The sequence below is a fragment of the Lontra canadensis genome, unplaced genomic scaffold (genome assembly GCF_010015895.1).
Source record: "Lontra canadensis isolate GAN:19392208 unplaced genomic scaffold, GSC_riverotter_1.0 scaffold7, whole genome shotgun sequence".
NCBI lineage: Eukaryota > Metazoa > Chordata > Mammalia > Carnivora > Mustelidae > Lontra > Lontra canadensis.
Genome location: NW_022631001.1, coordinates 25,987,635 through 26,009,762, shown reverse-complemented (window position 1 = coordinate 26,009,762; position 22,128 = coordinate 25,987,635). Strand labels below are relative to the sequence as shown.

The following is a 22,128-nucleotide window of genomic DNA, read 5'->3' as shown; positions in this document are numbered from 1 at the left end:
AAGGGGCTTGGAACAGTGCCTGGCATACAATACCTCTCAGTAAATATCAGCTATTACCCTTCCTGTCTGGTCTTGTGCTTCCAAAAGTGCATTCTCTCTGTGAAAAGTGGCTGCCTTTGGGAAATCCTGCATATACTTTTCTTTCTGAAAGGCACAGTACTGAGTAAGAACCAGCTGTTTAATTTGGTGTTAGTCAGCAGTTTCCTGTTTGGCAGCCTCTTTCTACCTTGTCCTTGTTAAAATCCTGCAGTATTAGTGTTCCCCAGAACATTCTTTGGGACTGAGTAGTGCATTACAATCACCTGTAAAAGAGCATTTTGCTTTCCTTATTTATTTTAGATTAACCCTGTGATGTAGAAGTTATTGTCATGTTACAGATGAGAAAACTGAAGTTGAGAAAGGTACTATAATCAGTTAGCATGGGAGCTACGACCTAGTCAAGGTCAGCTAGGCCCATTCGGTGCTCTTAGCAATAAGCTCTTTTCCTCACATCACCCAGTTTGAGAAGCCTGTCCCATAAGATCTTGCTGAAGCCCCCAGATCATTCGAGGTCATACTATTCTTTATCCAAAAAAAGTAGCTAAAGGCGGAAAGGAGGTGTGGGGAGAGGTGCAGCACGCACCATCATCCACTCTCACTGAGGAAAAGGAAATAAATCCATGGAAGCTAAAATGACTCACCCAAGACTAGTTCACCAGCTGTCTACCAAGGTGGTCTTTTGAGGCCCTGTTACGGCTGATCCTCAGCCAGTGAACTGACCCCTTCCCAACTAAGCCATTTACCAGCCTGTCTCCAGCACAGGGTAAGATGAACTCAGGTTCCTGTTTCTCCTCTAAGCCAGCCATTCACGTCTCTCCGCCCCTCTGACCACAGGGAAAAGGCCAACACATTGCACTGTCATCCTCCTGCTCCCACCTCTGCCTTTTGACGTTGCAAAGTCTATGCCTTGGGTGCTGTCGCAAACACATGTGCCCGATGTGCTCTTTGCAGGATTCCCTTGGACTCAGCAGGGCCAAGGAGTCAGCAGAGGTGAAAGTAGTCCCTGAAGCCTGTCACACAGCCCTGGCCACTTGCCAGCACTGCTGAAACTGCAAAAAAAAAAAAAGTGACTGTCTTCCCCAGTGAAGGTAAAGGGGTCTTACAGTCCTGAATCTAAGCTCTGCCACTTACTAAGTTCTTCTATCTGTGAAATGGGTATGATAAGAAATAATTTGAGCAATACTAAATATTTAAATATTATGAGAATCAAATCTGATAATAGTTTTTTTTTTTGATAAGAGGTATTTTTTAAACATCACCACATTTACTAATGCTGCTCTCTCTCTTGGGTTAAGCACTGGGGGCACGGACATGAATCAGACATGGCACTTTCCACATATGCAAAGTCTATTGGGGGAGACTTTGAAAAAAGGTATAGGAGGCAAGATGGGTGGTCTCTGGGTAACAAAAGCTTTATTACTGCTGCCTTATGCAGAAGAAAGACAACCCTAATTATGAGTGCCACTCCCAGGAACTTGTGCCATCTAATGTCACGGAGGGTCCAGCAGCACCTTTGCCTTTAAAGATGTGAGCATGTCCCCATGAGAGAGAACCTCTACAACTACTCTGGCAAGGGTGAGAACAGCCCCTTCCATCTGTGCAGCATCAGTGTGATTGTTTCCTCACCCCGTGGCAACTTAGGACAGATACCATTCTCTCTGTTCAACAGATTAGAAGACAGAGGTAAAAAGGCTGGATGGCCTGCCCAACCTGCACTGCTAATTGCTAGTGGAGAGAACCAGATCCAGAGCCCGCCTGGCTCATGCTTCTATGCTTCTCCATGCCTAGCTTCTGTCAGTGCCTGTAGGCTCAAGCCTCACATAAACCAGGGTTGGCTGACCTTGCTTGAAGCTCAGGATCTGGGTTAAATTTTTATCAAGAGTCTTAGGGAAGAAGCCTCTGGGCTCTTTGCTTCCTCCAGGCTATTCTGTATCTACTACCTCTTTAAATCCTCACTACCTGAGACAGCCTCCTCCTGCTAGCACGGATGGGACCACCGCCACCTCAGCCTCTATGGGCGCTGTCAGCTCTGCCTCTTGTGTTTGTCTTTGGGCAGAGGATGGAGCGAGAGGGAGACTCCCTGTGAGGAGTCACATGAGACCAATCCCAGGGAAGACAAGGCCCTTCATTTCCTTCCACAGCCTGGAAACCCCTCTTTCCTTTTCAAATCCTACCTGTTCTTTAAAGCCCTGTCCAAGGCTCCTCTTCCAGGAAGTCCTTTCCTCCCAGCTCTGCCCTGGATGCCTGCTGTGTTGATTATGTGTACCCATTTACCAGTTAATTCTTTACTAACAACATCTCTTATACTAGTTTCTTGCATTAAAATTTCCCTCTGACTCCCCAATTAGATCCTAGGCTCTTCGTGGATGACAGTAACTAGTTCATAACATTTTCTGTATGTATTTCATACAGTATCACGTATTTTACACAGCTTCAGCGATGAACATACGAGAACCTTTATCCACCTGTCTGCTCATGAACATACCACCACTGAGCAGCTCAGAACAGCAGGTGCTATGGGAGTCACACATTCACACAGTCTGATGGCAGCAGAGACAAGGCACACACATTACCTCAAGACATAAACTGTCTTGAGGATGAGGGGGATCTTGCTGGGTAGAGAGGGGAAGAAGGACGTTCTAGGAAAGAAAGTGGTGTTTGCAAAGGCCAGGGGTAAAGACTGCACTACCTGTCCATTCAAGAAACTGAGTCTCTCAGTGAGCCTAGGATGCTGTGATCAGAGAGGAGGTTGCCCATGGAGGCAAAGGGCTGACTCTCAGAGGGGTTTGGATTCTATTCTGAAAGCTATGGGCACACAATAGTTTTTTGTTAAGGAATTAAGCAACATGGTGAACAGCAAAAACAACAGATCAGGAGATGAGAGACCTGGACTAAAAAATAACTCATTCAACTACCTTGGAATGCATTTCAAGCCCTCTGTGCCCCAGACTCCCTATTTTTCAAGTTGAAGAGTTTTTCTACACCAATGGTTCTCAGACTTTAGTGGGAACAAAATCACCTGGGTAACTTGTAAAAACTGTTGATTCTTGGGCCCCCATCTCAGCAATGTTCAGTAGGCAGTGCCTGGGAATGTACCAATGCACCAAACTAGATGGTCTCTGAGTGTCCTTCCTCTAATGTTCTTGTGCTGAAAACAAGAAAGATGCAAGGCTAATTAAACCATCCCACCTCCACCTTCCTTGTCTTGCTCCCAGGAAGCCAAGGATGTCTGGGCATCAGAACACTCTTCCCAAGCCTCATGTTTAGAGGCTTAGAGCAAAGCCCCTAGGACACTAAGCCTTGGGATGAGACCTCCAATATCTCACTTAGACATCCTTCTGCCCCACAGAATCCCAGTTGGAATTCGGTCCTTTTTCACCATACACTCAAGGTCTATCTCCTCATTCATCCACCAACCATTAATTAAGTACTTTCCATGGGCTGGGCCATGGCCTTAAGAGCTTGTAAATGCTGCAAATAATGCTGAAAAAAATCTATCTTTTATAAAATATCTCTGGCAGGAAAGAGTTCAGAATTCTGAGTTGGAGAGAACCAAATTCTAATCCTGATGACTCTGGAAAATTACTTTAGGCCTCAAATTCATCATTGGTAAAATGGAAACATTAATATCTATGAACTGGTTTGCTGTGAAAATCAAAGATGATGTGGTATAGTCAGGGGCACAGGAAATGGCCAGCACCCTAGGAAATGGCCATTTTTCCAGTCCTGGAGCTGTAATACATCCATATTCCTCTGTTTGAGTTTCAGAGGCTTTTCCTACCTAATCCTAGTTAATGTCTCCAAATAGACTTTCAACTCCTCTCTTCCTGCTGTCAAACCCCCATAAGAAGACCCTGGTGATCCTACCATGAGTCCTCACGAGGCAGCACTGTGATTTAGAAAGAAAAGAGGTCGGAGTCAATCAGACTGGGGAGCAAAAGTCACTGTGCAACACTGATCAAAACACTTAACATCTCCAAAAATCTGTTTCCTCATCTGTAAAATAAATATCACCTACCTCGCAAGACTCAATGGCTAACCCAATTAAAAAATAGACCAGGCTGGGGCACCCGGGTGGCTCAGTGGGTTAAAGCCTCTGCCTTTGGCTCAGGTCATGATCCCAGGGTCCTGGGATCAAGCTCCACACCGGGCTCTCTGCTCGGCAGGGAGCCTGCTTCCTCGTCTCTCTCTCTGCCTGCCTCTCTGCCTACTTCTGATCTCTGTCAAATAAATAAATAACATCTTAAAAAAAAATAGACCAGGGATCTGAGTAGATAGATGTACAAATGGCCAAAAGGCATATGAAAAGATGGTCAACATCATTAGCCATCAGGGAAACACAAATTTAAACCATAGCAAGAAATGACTTCATAACCACCACGATGGCCAAAGTAAAAAAGGCAATAGCAAGAGCTGGTTAAGGATGCAGAAAAACTGGACCCCTTATACATGGCTAGTGGGAATGTAAAATAATGGTGCAGCTTCTTTGGAAAACAGTCTAGCAGTTCCTCAAAAGGTTAACAGAGAGTTATCCTATGGCCAAACAATTCCACTGATAGGTATGAAGTCAATAAAACTGAAATCCTTATATTCACACAAAAACTTGTACACAAACATTCACAGCAGTATTATTCATAATAGCCAAATGTAGAAACAACTCAAATATCCCTCAACTGATGGAGATGTGAAATTTGGTAGATCCATTAATGAACTATTATTCAGCTATGAAAAAGGAATGAAGTACTAGTATGTGTTACAACATGAATGAACCTTGAAAACATGCTAAGTGAAAGCAGTCAGTCCAAAAGATCATCTATTGTATGACTCCATTTATATGAAATGCCCAGAATATGCAAATTTAAAGAAACAAAGATCAGTGGCTGTCTAAAGTTAGGGGGAGTTGAGAGGAAATGGGGAATGGGGTTTCTTTACAGAGTGATAAAATTGTTCTAAAATTGACTGTGGTGATGGATGCACAACCCTTGTGAATATACTATAAACCAGTGACATACACTTTTTAAAAAACAGACTTATTTGAGAAAGAGAGCACACATGTATGCATGCACACATGAGTATGAGTGGGGGGAGGGGCAGACGGAGAGAGAGAATCAAGCAAACTCCCAGCTGAGCATGGAGCCGGACGCAGGGCTTGACCTCAGGATCCTGAGATCACGACCTGAGCCAAAATCAAGAGTCAGACACTCAAGTAACTGAGCCACCCAGGCCCAGCTTACACACTTTAAATGACTGAACTATACAGTATGTGAATTAAATCTCAACAAAGCTATTATATTAAAAAAATGTACATAAGAAGGTGAGCACACTACCTGGCATGCAGTAGGTACTCAATAATGGTAAAACATTTATTATTGTGCCCTTTCCTCTTCCTGAGGCGACACTCGCTCTCTGGCCAGGATCTGCTCACCCTAGCCTAGAGACTATGTCAGGCTCATTGCAGGGAGCCCATTTCATCCTCAGTAGAAGGTAACAGGGGAGTCTTGATGCCTAATATCCTAGGACTAAAAGTCTTTCTCCAATACTCGGATTAATAAGTATATAACTCTTGAAGAAGTAAGAAAATAACAGCCTCCATTTATTGAGCACTTACTACATGCCAGGTTCTGTGCTAGGAACTTTACAACTGTTTTCCTCCCAAGAATCATACTAGGTTATTATTTTTATTGTTATTACTATTCCTACTTAATTAATGAAGAAACCATGACCTACAGAAGTATGTAGCTTGTTTCAGTTCACTGATACTCAATGACCGAGCTGCTCGGTTTAACTCCAAGGACTGAACTCATTTCTCTATGTGATTACATGACTTCATTATTCCTTTTCTTTATCTACAAGTTACCCATTCTTTATAACTCGAGCAGTTTGATTTTCACTGATCTCCCTTTCCTCTATGCATTCAAGTACTATCTAGTTAACATCAAATTAGTTAACATTCTCTTAAGTCTTATGGGTTTGCAGATTGCCTCATGTGTATGTTCCTGAACATGGCAGGTGTTCAATAAATACTTCTTAGTGAGTAGATGGTAAGCTTGTCTCCCCAAGAAGAAGATGGGTTCCTGAAGGATAGATCCTGTGCCTTAGAAATCTTTTCATCCTTCCTACAGGGAAGGCACTCATGGCCATCTAGGCTGGCCTATGGAGGGAAGACAAGACCCCACTGGCAGATGGTTCTCACAGACACCACGTTCTTTGCCCATGGACTGGAAAATTTCTCCTTAAGAACAGAACTCTGTTTATCTCTTTATTACCTTCTAGTAGGAGCTCAGAAAAGGTTTGAAGAATTAAAGGGAAGACTGGGTCAGCACTTACTCTACTGAAGTCACATAAAGGGCAGGCTTCCCCTAAGGACCCCAAACTCATCTTCTCTCATCCCCATGAAAGGGAAGGGGGAGAGTGGGAACGTTGGAGCTTTAAGAAGACAGGTTGTTGACCCTGCCTGTGATGCTAGACAGTGTGGCATCCTTTCTGGCCCAGGACCCTCCCCCAACCCCTTTTTAGAAAATATTTTATTTTAGGTAATCTCTACACCTAAAGTGGGGCTCCAACTACAACCCTGAGATCAAGAGTTGCATGCTCCACCAACTGAGCCAGGCAGGTGCCCCTTCATGGACCACAGACTCAGGTGGAGGTTTCCACAGCCCACATGTCACCTTCACATCATCAAATTCAAAGTGTGGGACAACCTCTTAAGAATGTGTTACCCTGCTGTCTGCAGGCCCAGCAACACTGTTTGATTCTCCCCTTCTTCCCATCTCTTCTAACTCTCACAGCAGTTAACATGTTATAGCTACTTAGAGTCCCTCTGAGGTGACCTATTGTTACTCTGAGCTTAACTTCTCCCCACTGCCCCTGTTGTGCCCCTGTCCCAACCAAAACATCCCATCTTTCAGCGCCAGGGATCCTCCAGGTAGGGCTGGCGACAAGAGGAGCCTGCCCTCTCTGCCTTTCAGCCAGTTATGCTTCCTGGCTGGCCAAACTCAGTCCCTCTGTGCTCCCCATCTCTACACCTGCTTGCCTCTCCTCTGCCTTTTCTTCAAAATGTTAAAAACTTGCAATAAAAAACAAATACAAAATGCTGTAATTAATAGCCAATTCCAAGCCAACCCAGCATCTCTACTAATAAACCTCAACACTTGCAAAAAGAACAATAAATTCTGCCTCTCTCTGTTCTGAGGTGGTCTCTTTTATATCCAGTCCGTGTGTGTGTATGTATGTGGGTAAGTGTGTCTACATATATATTTATTTTCCTTTATTTCCCATCCAGGGAGGGGCAGAATAATGAACTGCGTGCGTCAGGGAAGATGAATCTGAGATACTAGGGAGCAGTGCAGTAAAAAGATTAAAGTGTTATTATTGTTGTTTTTTTTTCCCCCATGGTCCATTGTGACAGCTCGACCGTCATCTGTAAAAAATGTCTCAGCGAGAGATAATCATCGGAAACTCAATAAAGCGTCAGGGGGAGCCTCAGCCCCCATCAATCACTGGGTGCCTGGAAAATTTCAGCCCTCTGTCTCCCTTCCTGCTATCCATATAAATGTCTCTAATATATTTTGTGTGGTGTGTGGGACCCATCCCTGATTTGGAACTTTTGATGAAAAAATATTTATACACAAAATATGTAAATCAGTTAAAAATCACAGGACTAATTCTTCGCCACCCCATCCTACTTTTCTTTATTTTTATAAATGTATCAAATTTATTCTTTTTAATAAAACATGTCAACTAGTCTATCTCCTTCTCCTAGTCAAACATATATAAATATATATATAGGCATAGAAGGCTAAAAGGAGAGAAACAATTAACCTAACTGGCTGATACACTTCACCTTGAAGTTGGTTAACAGGCATGATGGATTGACAGTGCACTGTCCATCTTGGTGACTACAGCAGCTGGCACTGCTGAGAAATGAGACATAGAACCACTGGCCCTGGAGGTGCAACAAGGCTGTGACAATGATGAGGAAGACGCAGGGACATTAAAAGTAATAACTTGCCCCAACAACTTTTGGCCTGGCAGATTCCCAAGACTTCTAAGACTCTGGACAAGCAGAAGTCCTTGTACATACAGGGTGCCACGGTTGCTGGGTTCTGCATAAGAGCAGAGGATAGCTCTGCTGGCATTTGGCTGCATCTCCCTGCCTCAGTTTCCTTGAGTGCCTGCATCACAGGGTGCTGTGGCACACCGTTATCAGTCCATGTTACCTGCTGCTGCAGTGATCTCATCATCGCCTTTCTGTTACCACCTCCCCTGCTTCTCCACCCTGGAAAGGATCTGTTCCTGCGGTGCCCTCTGTCTAAAGGACAAAGTCCCAGCATCTTGATCTGGTCCCAGTGCATGAACTCAGCATCTTTACTGTTCACTACTTCTCAAAATAAATCTGCTCTGTAGAAGCTTCATCTGAACAAGTTCACTTTGCAGCCTGACATACATTTCTCTGTTTCCCAGTGTTTAGGATATAACACACCCTCCTTTATGCCAACTGTACCCACTTTCAGGCCCTCCATAAAACTTTTTACTCTGGGGCTCAGATACCATTTTATTTCCTTGACTGCTTCAACCAGAGATTCTCTTCTCTGAGCTCTTGATAGTCCTCTGTTATCCGTACCTCTGACTGAACACTTGTCAATTTTACAGTCTTGGTCAAGTCTTCAATCTTTGTTATTACTATTAATGACTTTTCTTGCTAGTACCTTACACATTTGCGTGATGCCTTATATTTTCTCAAGTGTTTTCATAAGTACTTCAATCTGATCTTTGTAATAAGCCAATGGTGTAGGAAATATTCTTCCCTACAGATGAGAAAATCAAGTCTCAGAGAAATAGAAATGCCCAAAGTCACACTGTTCGGTGATGGCTAAGCCACTCCTCAGACTCTTAATAATGTTTGGCTCCCTACAGACAACAGTTTGCTACCCCTGAAAAGCATTTGGAAGGCTATGTTGAAGAGTCTGGGTAAAGTTCCATGAGAGTACAGAAAACCAGAAAACCAGTGGGATTCCTTCTATGTTCTAGGTTTTAGGTTAGGGACAAATATGCTACCTCTAACTCTTCTGATAACCTTTATTTATTTATTTATTTTTATTATGTTCAGTTAGTTCCAGGAAACAAACTGGTAACCTTTATTTTATAAATAAGGAGACAGGACCCCTGAAAGGTGCAGAAAATTGCTGCAGGTGTTATAGCTATTATGTGTCCTGTAATACCCATAATACAGTGGCATAAGCACTCAGCCTCGTTAGGAGTGAAGTTTAAAATGGCAAAATAAGGTCTCTTCCAGGGAGAAGGCCCAGATGAGTTTTTAAAAAGCAGTTCAAGCCCAAAGCCAGAACTAACATCTGTGGTCTAGATCATGCTACTCAAAGAATGGAGAGCTGTGAGAAATGCAAAATCTCAGTTCCCACCCCAGAGTCACTGAATCAGAATCTCTGGGGATAGGACCCAGGACTCCGTGTTTTAACAAGCTCTCTAGGTGATTCTTTTGTCATTGGGTGCATAATTACTTCCACTTAAATTTATGCTCTCTGAGGGCATACATTTTCTCTGCTGTCCCTAGGTAGGGCTGGGCACATGGTGGGTGCTGGGTGGTTAACTTCTACTGAAGAGATGAACCAGGATGAGACCACTCCCTGGCATGTGCTGGGGAAGGGGAGAAATATTAGAGAGCTGTTGCATTACCGCCAGTGGGGACTCCTAGCCATCTCCTGAACTCCAGGGCACTTGTCCACTGGTTTGTGATGCGCCAGCTTGCACCGTCCTGTCCCCCATCTGAAGACACAGAGATGGGGAGGTCAGCTACAGCAGGCCAGAACCTGCAGCCCATGGAGCTGTGGGCAGGGGACCACCCAGACTGTTGGGGTTGGCCTTGGGAGGTAGAGCCTGGCAAGTCAGACCCTCTAGCCCCAAAAGGGTCCTACGCCAACCCAGCTTCTACACGACTCATCTTTATTCAGCCACCATTTGGAGCTGAGAAGAGAAGCTGATTTATATCCTGTTCTGACCATGTTTCTGCCGTGTTTTATTGTTTTAATTGTATATATAAGAGGTGCTCAGAGTGCTCGCTTGCATTTCTGACAGCCTGAGACACCCAATGTTTATAATAGTTACTTACAAGCACCCTGCGGCATCTCTGGCTGGATGACTTGTTTACTGTTACCATTAATTTACTGTCTCCTCTACCTGAGGATTGGGACCCACCGCCCATCTGCCAGCCACAAGTGGAACTCTCCTGGAATGGGCATGGATGGGGATCAAGGCACTGAATGGAATGTGGTCAATATCAGGGAGTGAGTTGGTAGAGAAGCAGCAGTGATCTCCATGCTCCCTTCTCCACATGTGTCCCCTCTATGTGCCTTTGCTCAAGCTGTGTTCCCTGCTTAGAACAGCTTTTCTTTTCTCACTTTCTTTCTGCCCTCCAAACCTCAGCTCAAATCCCACTTATAAGTACATCACTTGCTCTGATGATGAGCCTAGAGCTTCTAGACTTTAGAAATCACATGGCTGACAGGGACCTTAGAAGCCATATTACCCGAAGACCCAGGGCAAGAATCCCCTGTACAGAATCCCTGATGGGCAGACAGCCAGCCTCTGTCAATGCCCCTGGAGTAATGAGTTGCTCAGTACCTCCAAGGCAGCTTTACACAGAGTCAAACCCACCTCAGTAGAGAAGTTCTTCATCAAATATCATCCTTCACATGATGCTTATCTCTAGTCATCCTAACAACCCTGTAAGATGGGTATTGTTATCCCTATGTTACAGAGGAGAAAACAGAAATCCTAGAACCTTAACTACTGGCTCAAGAACACATAGCTAGTAAGTTACAGAACTTAGACAAACAGAGCTTAGATAACTGCCTAGCACTAAAGCCTGACCTCTCTCCAGGACACCATTATACCTCTGAAGATGCCACTCTTGAAGGCTGAAGAGAATGGACAGAACAGTCAGGCCAACCCGGTTTCTATGCTGGGCACTCCCGCATCATTTGCACTAGCAGACCTGCCCTCTGCCCAGAAACACCCACCTTGACAAGGGTGGGGAATATTGTAATATGCCCAGCTGAGCAGTCTTCTTGCTAAGGAGCAATGGCCATATATAAAACAGAAGAGTTTTGCTAGGAACGGGGCAACCGATGACAAAGTCTCAAAAAGGAGGTCGCAGAAGTTTCTTTCCTTTCTAGACTGTGCCTGTTCTAAGCAGGTAAAACAGAAAGAACCTCTCTGAAAGAAAACAAGGCAACTTCTCCAATGCTTTTGGCACCCCTGTTTGGATCCTCTTTCTTCTTCACACCTTAGATGCTGTACCCTGAGTGAGGAGATTGTCCCCTCACCTCTTACCTTCACTCTTTTCCTTGGACAATTTTAGTCACATCCACGGTAGTCACTACCAAGCAAACGCTGGTGACTCCTAGATCCCTATCTCCTGCCAGACTTCTCCTTTGAACTCCAGACCCACACATCCAACTGTTCACCCAAATCAGAAATCGCAATGTCACCACGGATGCCTCCTTTTCCATCAATTCCCACATTCAGCTAAGAATTCAACCTCTTAATATTTTTTTTTAACATCTACTTTCTCCATTTCCAAAGATCACTTTTAGGAATCCCCAGAAATTTTAAGTGCATTTTGGGGGAGAGGAGCATCCAATTCTCAAAGGAGGCCATCATCCCCTAAAGGTCAAGAGCCACTATTAATCTCTCTCCTCCAATTTCATCCCTCACCCCATCCAAATGATTCATCTAAAATGCAAATGTAAACCAAGCATCTCCTTGCTTAAAATCCTTCAAGGACCTTCGGAAGACAGTGTGAGCACCCTAGAACTGTCCTACAATGTCCTTCTCATGCAGAACCCTGCTTCCCTCTCTAGTCTCGCTTCCTGCTATTCTCAATATTGAGGCAGATGAGTCCACTTGCTGTCACCCACCCATCCCACGTCTCTGCATGTGTTGTCCCTTCTACCCAGAAGATCCATACCTCTTAGTCTGCCAGGCAATCTCCCACTCTTCCTTAAGACCCTATTCAAAGTCATTCACACTATGCCCCTTCCCAGACAGCAGTCTGCCCTCAGGGAGAGCTTATCATTGCCTATGCCAGTGTTATTTCCATTCTTTGTACATCTACCTTTGCATTATCACTCTGTACTGTGATGCCTTGTTCATAGGTCTGTCTTCTCACTTGACTGGGAACACTGTTGAGGGCCTAGACCATGTATATTCATTTCTACATTCCCAGCATCTGGCAGTGTGCCTGACACTCAGTAAATGCATGCTGAATTATAAAGAAATAAAACTAATAAGCAATTACAACTGTAGAGCACTTTACAACTCACACATCATATGCTTTATCTCTTGATGTTCACAATACTGATAAGGTAGAAAAGGGATGTATTACTAGGGTTTAGAGGTCCTGCCAAGGTCATGAACGACAACTTACCACTTCCTTTCAGTACTTAGCACAGTACAAAGGGCCACAGAAATATCTACTAGAAATTTAGTAAATTTGATGGACCTGGCACGGACTCTGCTGCAATAGTGAAGGACTGTCCAACTAAGCCTGTGACTTTCCTTTGAATTTGCCTAGACACACTCTGGGCAAAAGGCTAGCACTCTTGCTCTTTTCTACTCTCCTCACACATCCTGTAAGTCAGGTAACCTCCTGTGAGAAAGTCTGTCCCATCCAAAGGAAACAGAATCACAAGGTTCTTTTGTTCCTGTCTACCTCACCAATGAGAATGACCCAGAAATAGATACAGTAGGTAACAGATACAGGTTGAATGGATAAAAGAACGAGGTATCTTTAAATAAAAGAAAGAAAAGAAAGGAAGGAAAAAAGGAAGAAAGAAAGAAAGATCGATCAATCGATCGATCTGGTTAAGAAGGAGCTAAAGGCTTAGTAAGGAGAGAAGAGAGCCCTGGGATGATTCTAAAGAACTGTTACTTTTCAGGGCCTAGAGCATATGAAGTTGGGAGGGCAGAGAAAATCCAAACTGATATGCCAAGGAAAATTAGATAAGCTGCCGGAAACTGTGGCAGGCAGTGCAGTCTGGAATTTAACAAAACAAAAACAAAAAACCCTTAGAACAACAACAACAACAAAAAGATGCAGAGACAGGCATATCCTGCAAGCTAAAGAAGAGTGAGTTCATCAATGATTCTGATAAAATTCTAGAATGTGGTTTTTTTTTTTTTTTTAATGGTTCTTAAACCCTTAGGTAATTACTGGGTATCAGTATGGGCTAAGGACAAGACAAGACCATCTCAGAATAACTTAGTGTCTTTTGGTGAAAGGGTTATTGGGCAAAAAAAATTACAACAAATGCTAAACACATTTTTATTTTAGCAAGAAATCTAAGAAAATCTCTTAAAATTCTGTGGACAACATGAGAAATGGAGGATAGAAAAAAATGAAGTTTGGTGGACACAGTTGTGAATGCGGAGTAATGCTTCAGAATTGTCATGATTACATGCTCCAAGGCTCCGTATTGAATTGAGTCCTTATAAACATTTAAACCAAAGACTACATCTGAAGGTCCTCAGTCTCATAAACCAAAGATTAACACATAAAGCACATGATGGCAGGGATCTTGCCTAACTCACCAATGCCTAGAACAGTGTCTGCTAGGTAGGAATGTCATCAGTAAATATACAAATCCACAGAAAGCTTACTCACTAAATTCGTAGATCATACAAAATAAGAAGAGATACTTAATATTTTCATCTTATTTCATAAGGAATATAATAGCCTTTTCCAATATTTTTGTTGTCTATCTACCTACCTATCTAGAATATAGGTTAGCTAGTGTAAGAATTAAAATAAAGTTAAGAGGAGGCTGACAGAAAAGAAGGAAACAAAAAGGAAGGAAAGAAGGAAGAAAGAAAAAAGAAAATACCTAGAACAGGGTCAGCAAATATAGCCTATGGGCCAAATCTAGCCTGCTGCCTGTTTTTGCAAATTAAAGTTTTACTGGTTCATACCCACGTACATGTGTTGTGTGTCTATAGCTGCATCGGCTCTACAGCAGCCAAGCTGAGCACTCACAATTCAGACCAGGTGGCCCACCAAGCTTAAAAGCCACTAAGCAGCTTTTTCCAGAAAAAGTTCGCTGACTACTGATCTAGAATGTTGAATATGAGCATCAATCTGGAGAGAACAAAGATATAAAACTTAGGTGCAGGGGGTAGGAACTGGTGTGACAGCAAAGGTTGGCCTCCATGGCTTCACAGCTCTGGGATTCTATGAAATCAATAATAGTGTCTGAGCCCTGCTGGGATCCTGAGAGCAGATGATAAGGCACTCAAATAATCCCTTCCCTTCCACCTGGCTCTGCCCCCTCAGAAAACACTCCTCTTTGCTTTTTGGTGAGAGCACCTGGACACAAGACCAAGCTGAGGACAGTAATGCTGTGTTCGAGTGAGGAGAGAACAGCCAAGAGGAGTATCCACACAGGGCAAGTTTCACTCATGAAATTCTCCTCTGAAACATAAAGTGAACATAATTCCTCCAGCTCAGTGGGGAATCCAAGGAAGCATAGGTCATGGCTGCACGTGGAGCTGTCAGCTGAGGAGGAAAGGAAAGACATATGGGCAGATGAAGTTCAAATAACCATATAAAAGGCCAAGATTTAGAGAACATTCAAAAGAGCAGCTGAGGGCACGTTGCAATTATTGCCAAGGACAGGAAAGGCTTCGTGGAGGATCCAGCCATAGAAGTGGAGCTTGACAGAAGGAGCAGGTTTAGAGAAGTAGAGAGGTAGGGGGAGGGCAACTCCACACTTCCCCCGGGCAGCAACGCTCTGACGCTCTTGACACCACCTTCGTGCTGCTGATCTGAGAAACCTCACTGGGGCAGCAACGACAGCTTTGCCCTGGGCTACCACAGCTACGTCAGTCTGGCTGCCTCACTGACCGCTCTGGAGACCAAGCGCACTGCTTGCCTCACCGAACCTCCCTTAAGTCAGTGTTCTGACCCTTAGGCAGTTGGCATGACTTGTCTGTCCTCTGGGCATCACTGCCAACCCTAGAGCAGTACTTCTCAGCTACCCTATGGATGGAAACAGGGGTATCTCAGTATCTGTGAGTGACACAGGATAATGGACAGGCAGGGGGGTCAGTATGAATCAGCAAAAGCTCAAAAGTAAAATAAATATTCATTGCTGCTTATAGCCAAAGCAACCTATCCTCTTCTACACCTCACTTCTGAAGAACTACTCACCAGAAGAAGTAACAAAGACTGATTACCTGAGTATGCTTCGACAGACACGTGACTGAATCCTGATACAGGAGCACACTGCCTCTTTCTTCTGAAGTCCAAACAACCCACATTAACACCCTCAGGAGGCACAGATGCCCACCCCATTTTATAAGCATAAACATCAAGGCACAGAGAAGGTCCACCTTTTGTCCTGGGTCATAATGGTAAATCGAGGGGCCGGTCCCAGAGATAGGATTGCATTCTGCATATAGAAGGGGGAAAAAGCAGTATTCAGAGTGGTATTGAGGGACCTCTGAGGCAGAGGAAACCAGTGAGGCTGCTTTCTAGTTCTGGGACAGGGATGGGATAGGTTAAGTCTGCAGGAAGTAGAAGAGGAACAAAGCCACATTCCATGCAGTTGCCTTAATTATTTTATGGAAACCTGCTCCAATATCCACTCACCTGAGACTCTGTGGGGTGAAGTGCTGTCAGGAGAACACCAAGTGAAAGGTATCCCCCACTCCCTGCTCTGGTCATGAAGTCAGGCCTCTCTCTTATTCCCCAAGACTCCAGAAGGGACATAAATGATAGAGCCAGAAGGGACTGTGAAGGGCATGTGTTCTAAGCGTTCTGCTTTATCCATGAGTTCCCAGAGGATGAGGGACTTACAGGCTCTCACTCTGAGCTGCTGGGAGAGCGGGCACAGAGCAAGGCTGCCTAGAAGCCAAAGGGAGGAGAGTGCTCAGAACAGCAGGGGTTTCTGTGCTTACCTTCCAAAGAATGGATTCCCTGCTCCTTGGCAGTCTTATAAACACTGCTGAAATCATCCCCAAGGTTTGGGTCAGCACCAGCAGCAAGCAGGATCTGCACCACACTGGAAGAAATCAGAAAGACAAAAGTGTCAAAAGCTGGAAAGGCAAAGGAAGTAGAGACTCAGATTCCGAAGCACGTTTGGGGACTGGAGCTGCTTTTGCTTATGTGAGTGGTACAGGGGAAAGAAGGTAAACTCTGCCAGTGTAAAAGACAAGGAAAGCTCTGAAATGGACTAGCCGAGTGACTCTGGTCAAGTTATCTAACACCTCTCTAAGGCTAGGTTTCCACAACCACAAAATACAAAGTACTTACTCAACAATTACTTATTAAATGCTTACAACAGTGTTGTAGTCACTGTTCTAGGTGCAAGGGTCTGCATCCTCATGGAACTTATGGTCTTCTGGGAATATCAAGAATAAGCAAGAAATTATAGCAATGTGTGGTAAAGGCTATGATGGAGGAAGTACTGGGGCGGCTGGGTGGCTCGGTCGGTTAAGCATCTGTCTTCAGCTCAGGTCATGATCCCAGGGTCCTGGGATGGAGCCCCGCATCAGGCTCCCTGCTCAGTGGGGAGCCTGCTTCTCCCTCTCCCTACCACTCCCCCTGCTTGTACACACATGCTCTGTCAAATAAATCAATCAATCCTTAAAGAGAAGAAGAACAACAACAACCATGTACAATGGGAAACCAAGGGAGGAGATCAGGAAAGGCCTCCCAGAGGATGTGGTATTTAAGGATCCTAAGACTTGAAAGGATACATAGCCAGATCTGGGTGGTGAAGTGGGAGGACTCAATGCATTCACAAATCCTGGAGGCAAAAGGGCACAGAGCTTCACCTGAAGAAAGTAGCATTGGAGCTGAGAGTATAAGGGGAAGAACTGTGGGACAGAAGGTAGGCCACTGAAGGGCTTAAAGGGGAAGTGACTTGACAACATATGCTTTTCCTCCCCACTTCAAAATATACAGACTTAGAAAAATGCATACTACGTTGCAATATTAAATTAAAGAATGAAAGTCTTCCCTTATATCCATCTCCTCAATCTAAATTCCAAGAGTAACCACTATTTATAGTTGGGTGTATTTCCTGCCAAAGCTTTGCTATTCAAACAATCACTCTAGTGGCTGTGAGAATGGATCAAAGGGAATGGGACCAGAGGTAGAAGCCTCTACAGACTTGTTATAAGGTTAAATTAGGTAAATTTACAGAGCACTGAGCCTAGTGTGCTTGACCCAGGAAGGGCTACATATATATGTTCACTTCCCTTCTATTGTGGCATGTTTCTGCTAATGCTTTTTCTCCTTAAGGAGAAAAAAAAAAAAACAAAACTGTTCACCATAAAAAATTCAGAAACTATAAATAATTAAAAAGAAAATGTTTTTAGAATATATAAACAACCTTCCAGTTTTTTCAATGTATGTATATTTTTATTTACAAAAATAAGACCATACATAAATTCTCTCAAAACACACACAAACATACACAACTCCACTTTTTTTTTTTTTTTTAATTTGACAGAGAGATAGAGAGATAGCACAAGTAAGCAGAGTGGCAGACTGGGGGAGAGAGAGAAGTAGGCTCTCTGCTGAACAGGGAGCCCGATGCGGGGCTCGATCCCAGGGCCTTGCAATGATAACCTGAGCCAAAGGCAGCCGCTTAACCAACTGAGCCACTCAGGAACCCCACATTTCCACTTTTTAATAAAGATTTTATTTATAAGAAAGAGCACTTGAATGTAAACATGTGAATGGGGAAAGGGGCAAAGGGTGAGGAAGAGGGAAAGTGAGAGAATCTTAAGCAGACTCCACACTGAGCACAATGCAGGGCTGGATCTCACAACCCTGAGATCAAGACCTGAGCCAAAACCAAGAGTCAGATGCTTAACTGAATGTACCACCCAGGAGCCCCAACATTTCAATGTTTTAAGTATTTGTCTAACCGCTGTTTTCAATAGCTGCACAGTGCTCTACTATAGTATACTTCATTTAACCAATCTCCTATTCTAAAACATTAGATTATTTTAAATATTTCAATAACACAGTCTGATTATTTCCTTTGGCTAAATTCCTAGGAGATGAAGTTCTGGATCAAAAGCGTAAGGTTTTTGTGTTTTGTTTTGTTTTTAAGCTTTTTAAATTTATTTGAAAGAAAGAGAATGAGCTAAGGGGAGAAGCAAAGGGAGAGGGAGAAGCAGACTCATTGCTGAGCAGAAAGTTAGATGAGATCATGATCTGAGCCAAAGGCAGATGCTTAACCAACTGAGCCACCCAGGCACCCTAAAAGTGTAAGCCTTTTTAAGTGTTTTGATAAATATTGAACTGAATTTCACAAAGAGTGTACCTTTTTTTTTTTTTTTTTACTAGCAAAGGAAGAAGGATGAGAGTAACTTGTGCTTTCCTTTCACCAAAATAGGGTATTTATTTTTCTTTATCACGTGTCAATCTGGTAAGCAGAAATGGAATCACACTGCCATCTCCACTTGCACTTCTTGGATTACTAATGAGATTGGACTTAAAATATATAAATATGTTTAGTAGTCAGTTGTGTTTTTTCATGAATCACGATGGTTGACTATTTTCATAATATCCTTTGACCATTTTTCTCTTAGCATGTTAATCTTTTGCTTACTGGCCTTCAGAACTGTTAATGCTTTTGAGGGTGTAATGGTGAGCATTTCTAAAAATTACTGTATCATAACTATTAAAAAGTCAAATTGTAGGGATGCCTGGGTGGCTCAATCGGTTAAGCATCTGCCTTCGGCTCAGGTCATGATCCCAGATTCCTGGGATCGAGTCCCACATTAGGCTCCTTGCTCAGCAGGGCGCCTGCTTCCCTCTCTTCTTGCCTTTCCCTGTGCTTATATTCTCTGTCTCTCTCTGACAAATAAATAAATAAAATCTTTAAATAAGTCAAATTATAGTTTTAGCTTATCTCTTTGTTAGTTTTTCAATATCTGTAAGCAGCAGTATTGATAGTTCTCCCTGTGCCAATTGGCTTGAATTTCATTCAAATAGGCATAGAACCTGGTTCAATTATTTGCCGCATGGATGGATGAATTTTTAAAATGATTTCTTAAATTTATTAATGAGAGACACAGAGAGAGAGAGGAAGAGGGAAAAGCAGGCTCCCCGCTGAGCAGGGAGCCCAATGTGGGACTTGATCCCAGGACCCTGGGACCATGACCGGAGCTGAAAGCAGACACTCAACCATCCGAGCCAGCCAGGTATCCTGGATGGATGAATTTTAATAACTCCCATGTACACAGACACACAGTCCTCACAGGCAAGTCAGATTGCCTCCTGAAATCCACCTCCCAAGTAGCTGAGGTTCTCCTACAACTGATCTAACATGGTCAGGCTGAGTCTCAGGTGTCTATAACCTTACCTAAAAGGATCTTAAGAATTACCTTTCATAGGGAGGGAGACAAACCATAAGAGACTCCTTAATTTCATGAAACAAACTGAGGGTTGCTGTGGGGTGAGGGGGAGAGATCGGGTGGCTGGGTGATGGACATTGGGGAGGGTATGTGCTATAGTGAGTGCTGTGAAATGTGTAAGCCTGATGATTCACAAACCTGCAACCCTGGGGCAAATAATACATTATATGTTAATAAAAAAAAAAAAAAGAATTACCTTTCATAGGTAATCTATCCAGTATATCGATTACAATCCCAAGAAGAAATGAGAAGGCTCTCTAAGCAGTTAAAATCCATGTCTAAAACTCAGATATTGAATTCGCAGCAGAGTCTGTCAGGTTCTCACTTGGAGGTGTATTTGCTTTTCGTTTACACATAATTGGGATAAAACTGGCATTGGTCTTGTTTCCCCAGAAGATGAAAAGCCAAGAGGGTACAAAAAGACTCTTATAGACATGCAAACCAACACAGAAGGCAGTGAGAAAAAAAAATCTGCTAGAGAGATAGTACAGTATAGAGGTTAAGAACATTGGCTTTAAAATCTGGGACAATCTGAGCATCAACATGAATGACAATAATGGATTATAACCCATTGAGTAAAAAAAGATTTCATAATTCCATACTGAAAATAAGTATGTTAATGGGATGAAAAGAAAGTTCTTTCTTATTAAAGAATGACAACTAATAAATGTAGAAGGTATAATGAAACTAGAACATCATTTGCAATCTCATAATTATCACAGATGATAAGAGCATCTGGCTCACATGGCTGTGTGAATACACATAAAGTGCTTAAAACACACCTGACATATAGTAAGTGCTCAACAAATGCTGTTTATTATTTTTACTAAGTCCCTGACCTGTGGTTGGGCTGTGGGGAACTCAGAGAAATGTGAACTGAGACATTTAAATTGGGAAGACAGCATATTTTATAACTGAACGGAGAGATCTGGGTTCAAATCAAAGCTCTATCATTCACTGTCTGTGATCCAGGACAAGTTACCATACCTTGGACACCCATTCCCTTACCAGGAAAATGGAGATAATAACGCCCCCCACCCCACAGGTTATAAGTATGTAAAACTCAGTAGTACATGACACATAGAAGGAGTCCACAAATATGAGTTCTCTTCCCTTTGTCCGTATAATCTTTTTCTTTTAAGATTTTATTTATTTATTTGACAGACAGAGATCACAAGTAGGCAGAGAAGCAGGCAGAGAGAGAGGAGGAAACAGGTTCCCTGCCTAGCAGAGAGCCCGATGCAGGGCTCGATCCCAGGACCCTGGGATCATGACCTGAGCCGAAGGCAGAAGCTTTAACCCACTGAGCCACCCAGGCGCCCCCCTTTGTCCATATAATCTTAATGATAATAACATGATTCTGGGTTGAAGCAGGCGCCAGATGTATACCTGACCATGACCCCACCTCCACCCCAGGACTCATGGTGGCACAGCCCTGTGTTAAGAAGGCAGTACTTCTTTCTATATTCTGCACAAGGTGGCTTGTTTTAAAATCCAAGTGAGAAAGGTTTGTCGACCTAAACTCAAAGGGACATAATTTGGTTAATCCTCAACTGCTGTGTCCAATCACCATTCAATCACAACCCCTCCCATGGCAGGCTGTCCCTCCAGGCAGCTAGTGTCACTAACTGTGCTACCTGGGCCTCTTCAGGTTCGTGAATATTGATTCCATCTGTCCAATTTGCAGGCTGCAAGACGTGTCCAAGCAACCAAGTATGCTACCCTTGGCCCTGGAGGGCAGATAGTGGTCTGACAGGATGGAGAGAAGACAGTGACTAGGCTCGGCCCTCAGACTGCTAACCCAATCAAAGGGAATGGGCAATTCACTTCACAAACTTGGAGGCCAAAGAGGGTAAGCAACAAAGCTAGTGACTCATTCTGTAACCTCAGAGAAGATTCCCTTCATTTTTAATAAAACTCAAAGGCAGGAGCCCCAATGCGGGGGTATAGCTAGGACTAAAGGAACTGTGGCTGCTTAGTGGCCAAGAGTGGCACCAAACACCTTGCCAGATGGCTAGGAGGCTTTCTGTCCAACAGCCATTACTTACTTACAATGCATCTAATCCAGACCTCCAGGGGGATAAGGCCCTTCTTGGGGAAGCCAGACCAGATCAGGCTAGAGGGCTACATGACTCTGGTTAGCTAGCTTTGATGACCAACAGAAATACAGCAGGGCAAAAACAGGGTAGGCGGCTAGCCAGGTTAGAGAAAGCTAAGGCAAAGCTGGAAGAACAGGCTTAGCAGTTGGCCATGCCCAGCAAGTGTCAAGAAGTTCAGAGTAAAACAGAACCAAGGGCCAGAGACCGGGCAGCATAGATATGAGGCAGAGTCAAAAGCCAGGTCAGATGTTAAGGACTAGAAGCTAAAGAAGAAGAGTAGGTTAACAAACCAAGTAGGTAGCCAGGAACCAAGGAATATACAGGTATCAGAAGTCAAGGAAAGGCAAAAGCAGAAACCGGGAACAGCACTGAGACTTCGGAATGAAGTGATTTCTTTCTCTTTGATGCCTTTTACTGAAACAGAAACAAATTCCCAGGTTCAGAACTGTATTTGGGAGAAGGTGACTTACATGGGGAGATGGTAAGTAGGCCTGCTGTCCGGCTAACACAGGGAGTACAAGGTCAGAAGTAAAAAGAGAAT

At 43.6% G+C, this 22,128-nt stretch overlaps 1 protein-coding gene across 3 annotated transcripts in view; it reads right to left on the bottom strand.

Annotated features, from left to right (window-relative positions):
• The window catches only part of CLPB (caseinolytic mitochondrial matrix peptidase chaperone subunit B), a 138,226-nt gene that overhangs the window by 72,030 nt on the left and 44,068 nt on the right, over positions 1-22,128 (bottom strand). For 2 of the 3 annotated variants that reach the window (XM_032853184.1, XM_032853186.1), the window contains 2 exons: positions 16,012-16,115; positions 9,733-9,822 (listed from right to left, as the gene is read on the bottom strand). In XM_032853184.1, coding sequence (XP_032709075.1) covers positions 9,733-9,822; positions 16,012-16,115 — 194 coding nt within the window. The remainder of the gene's footprint in view (positions 1-9,732; positions 9,823-16,011; positions 16,116-22,128) is intronic. The other variant, XM_032853185.1, reaches the window with a different exon arrangement.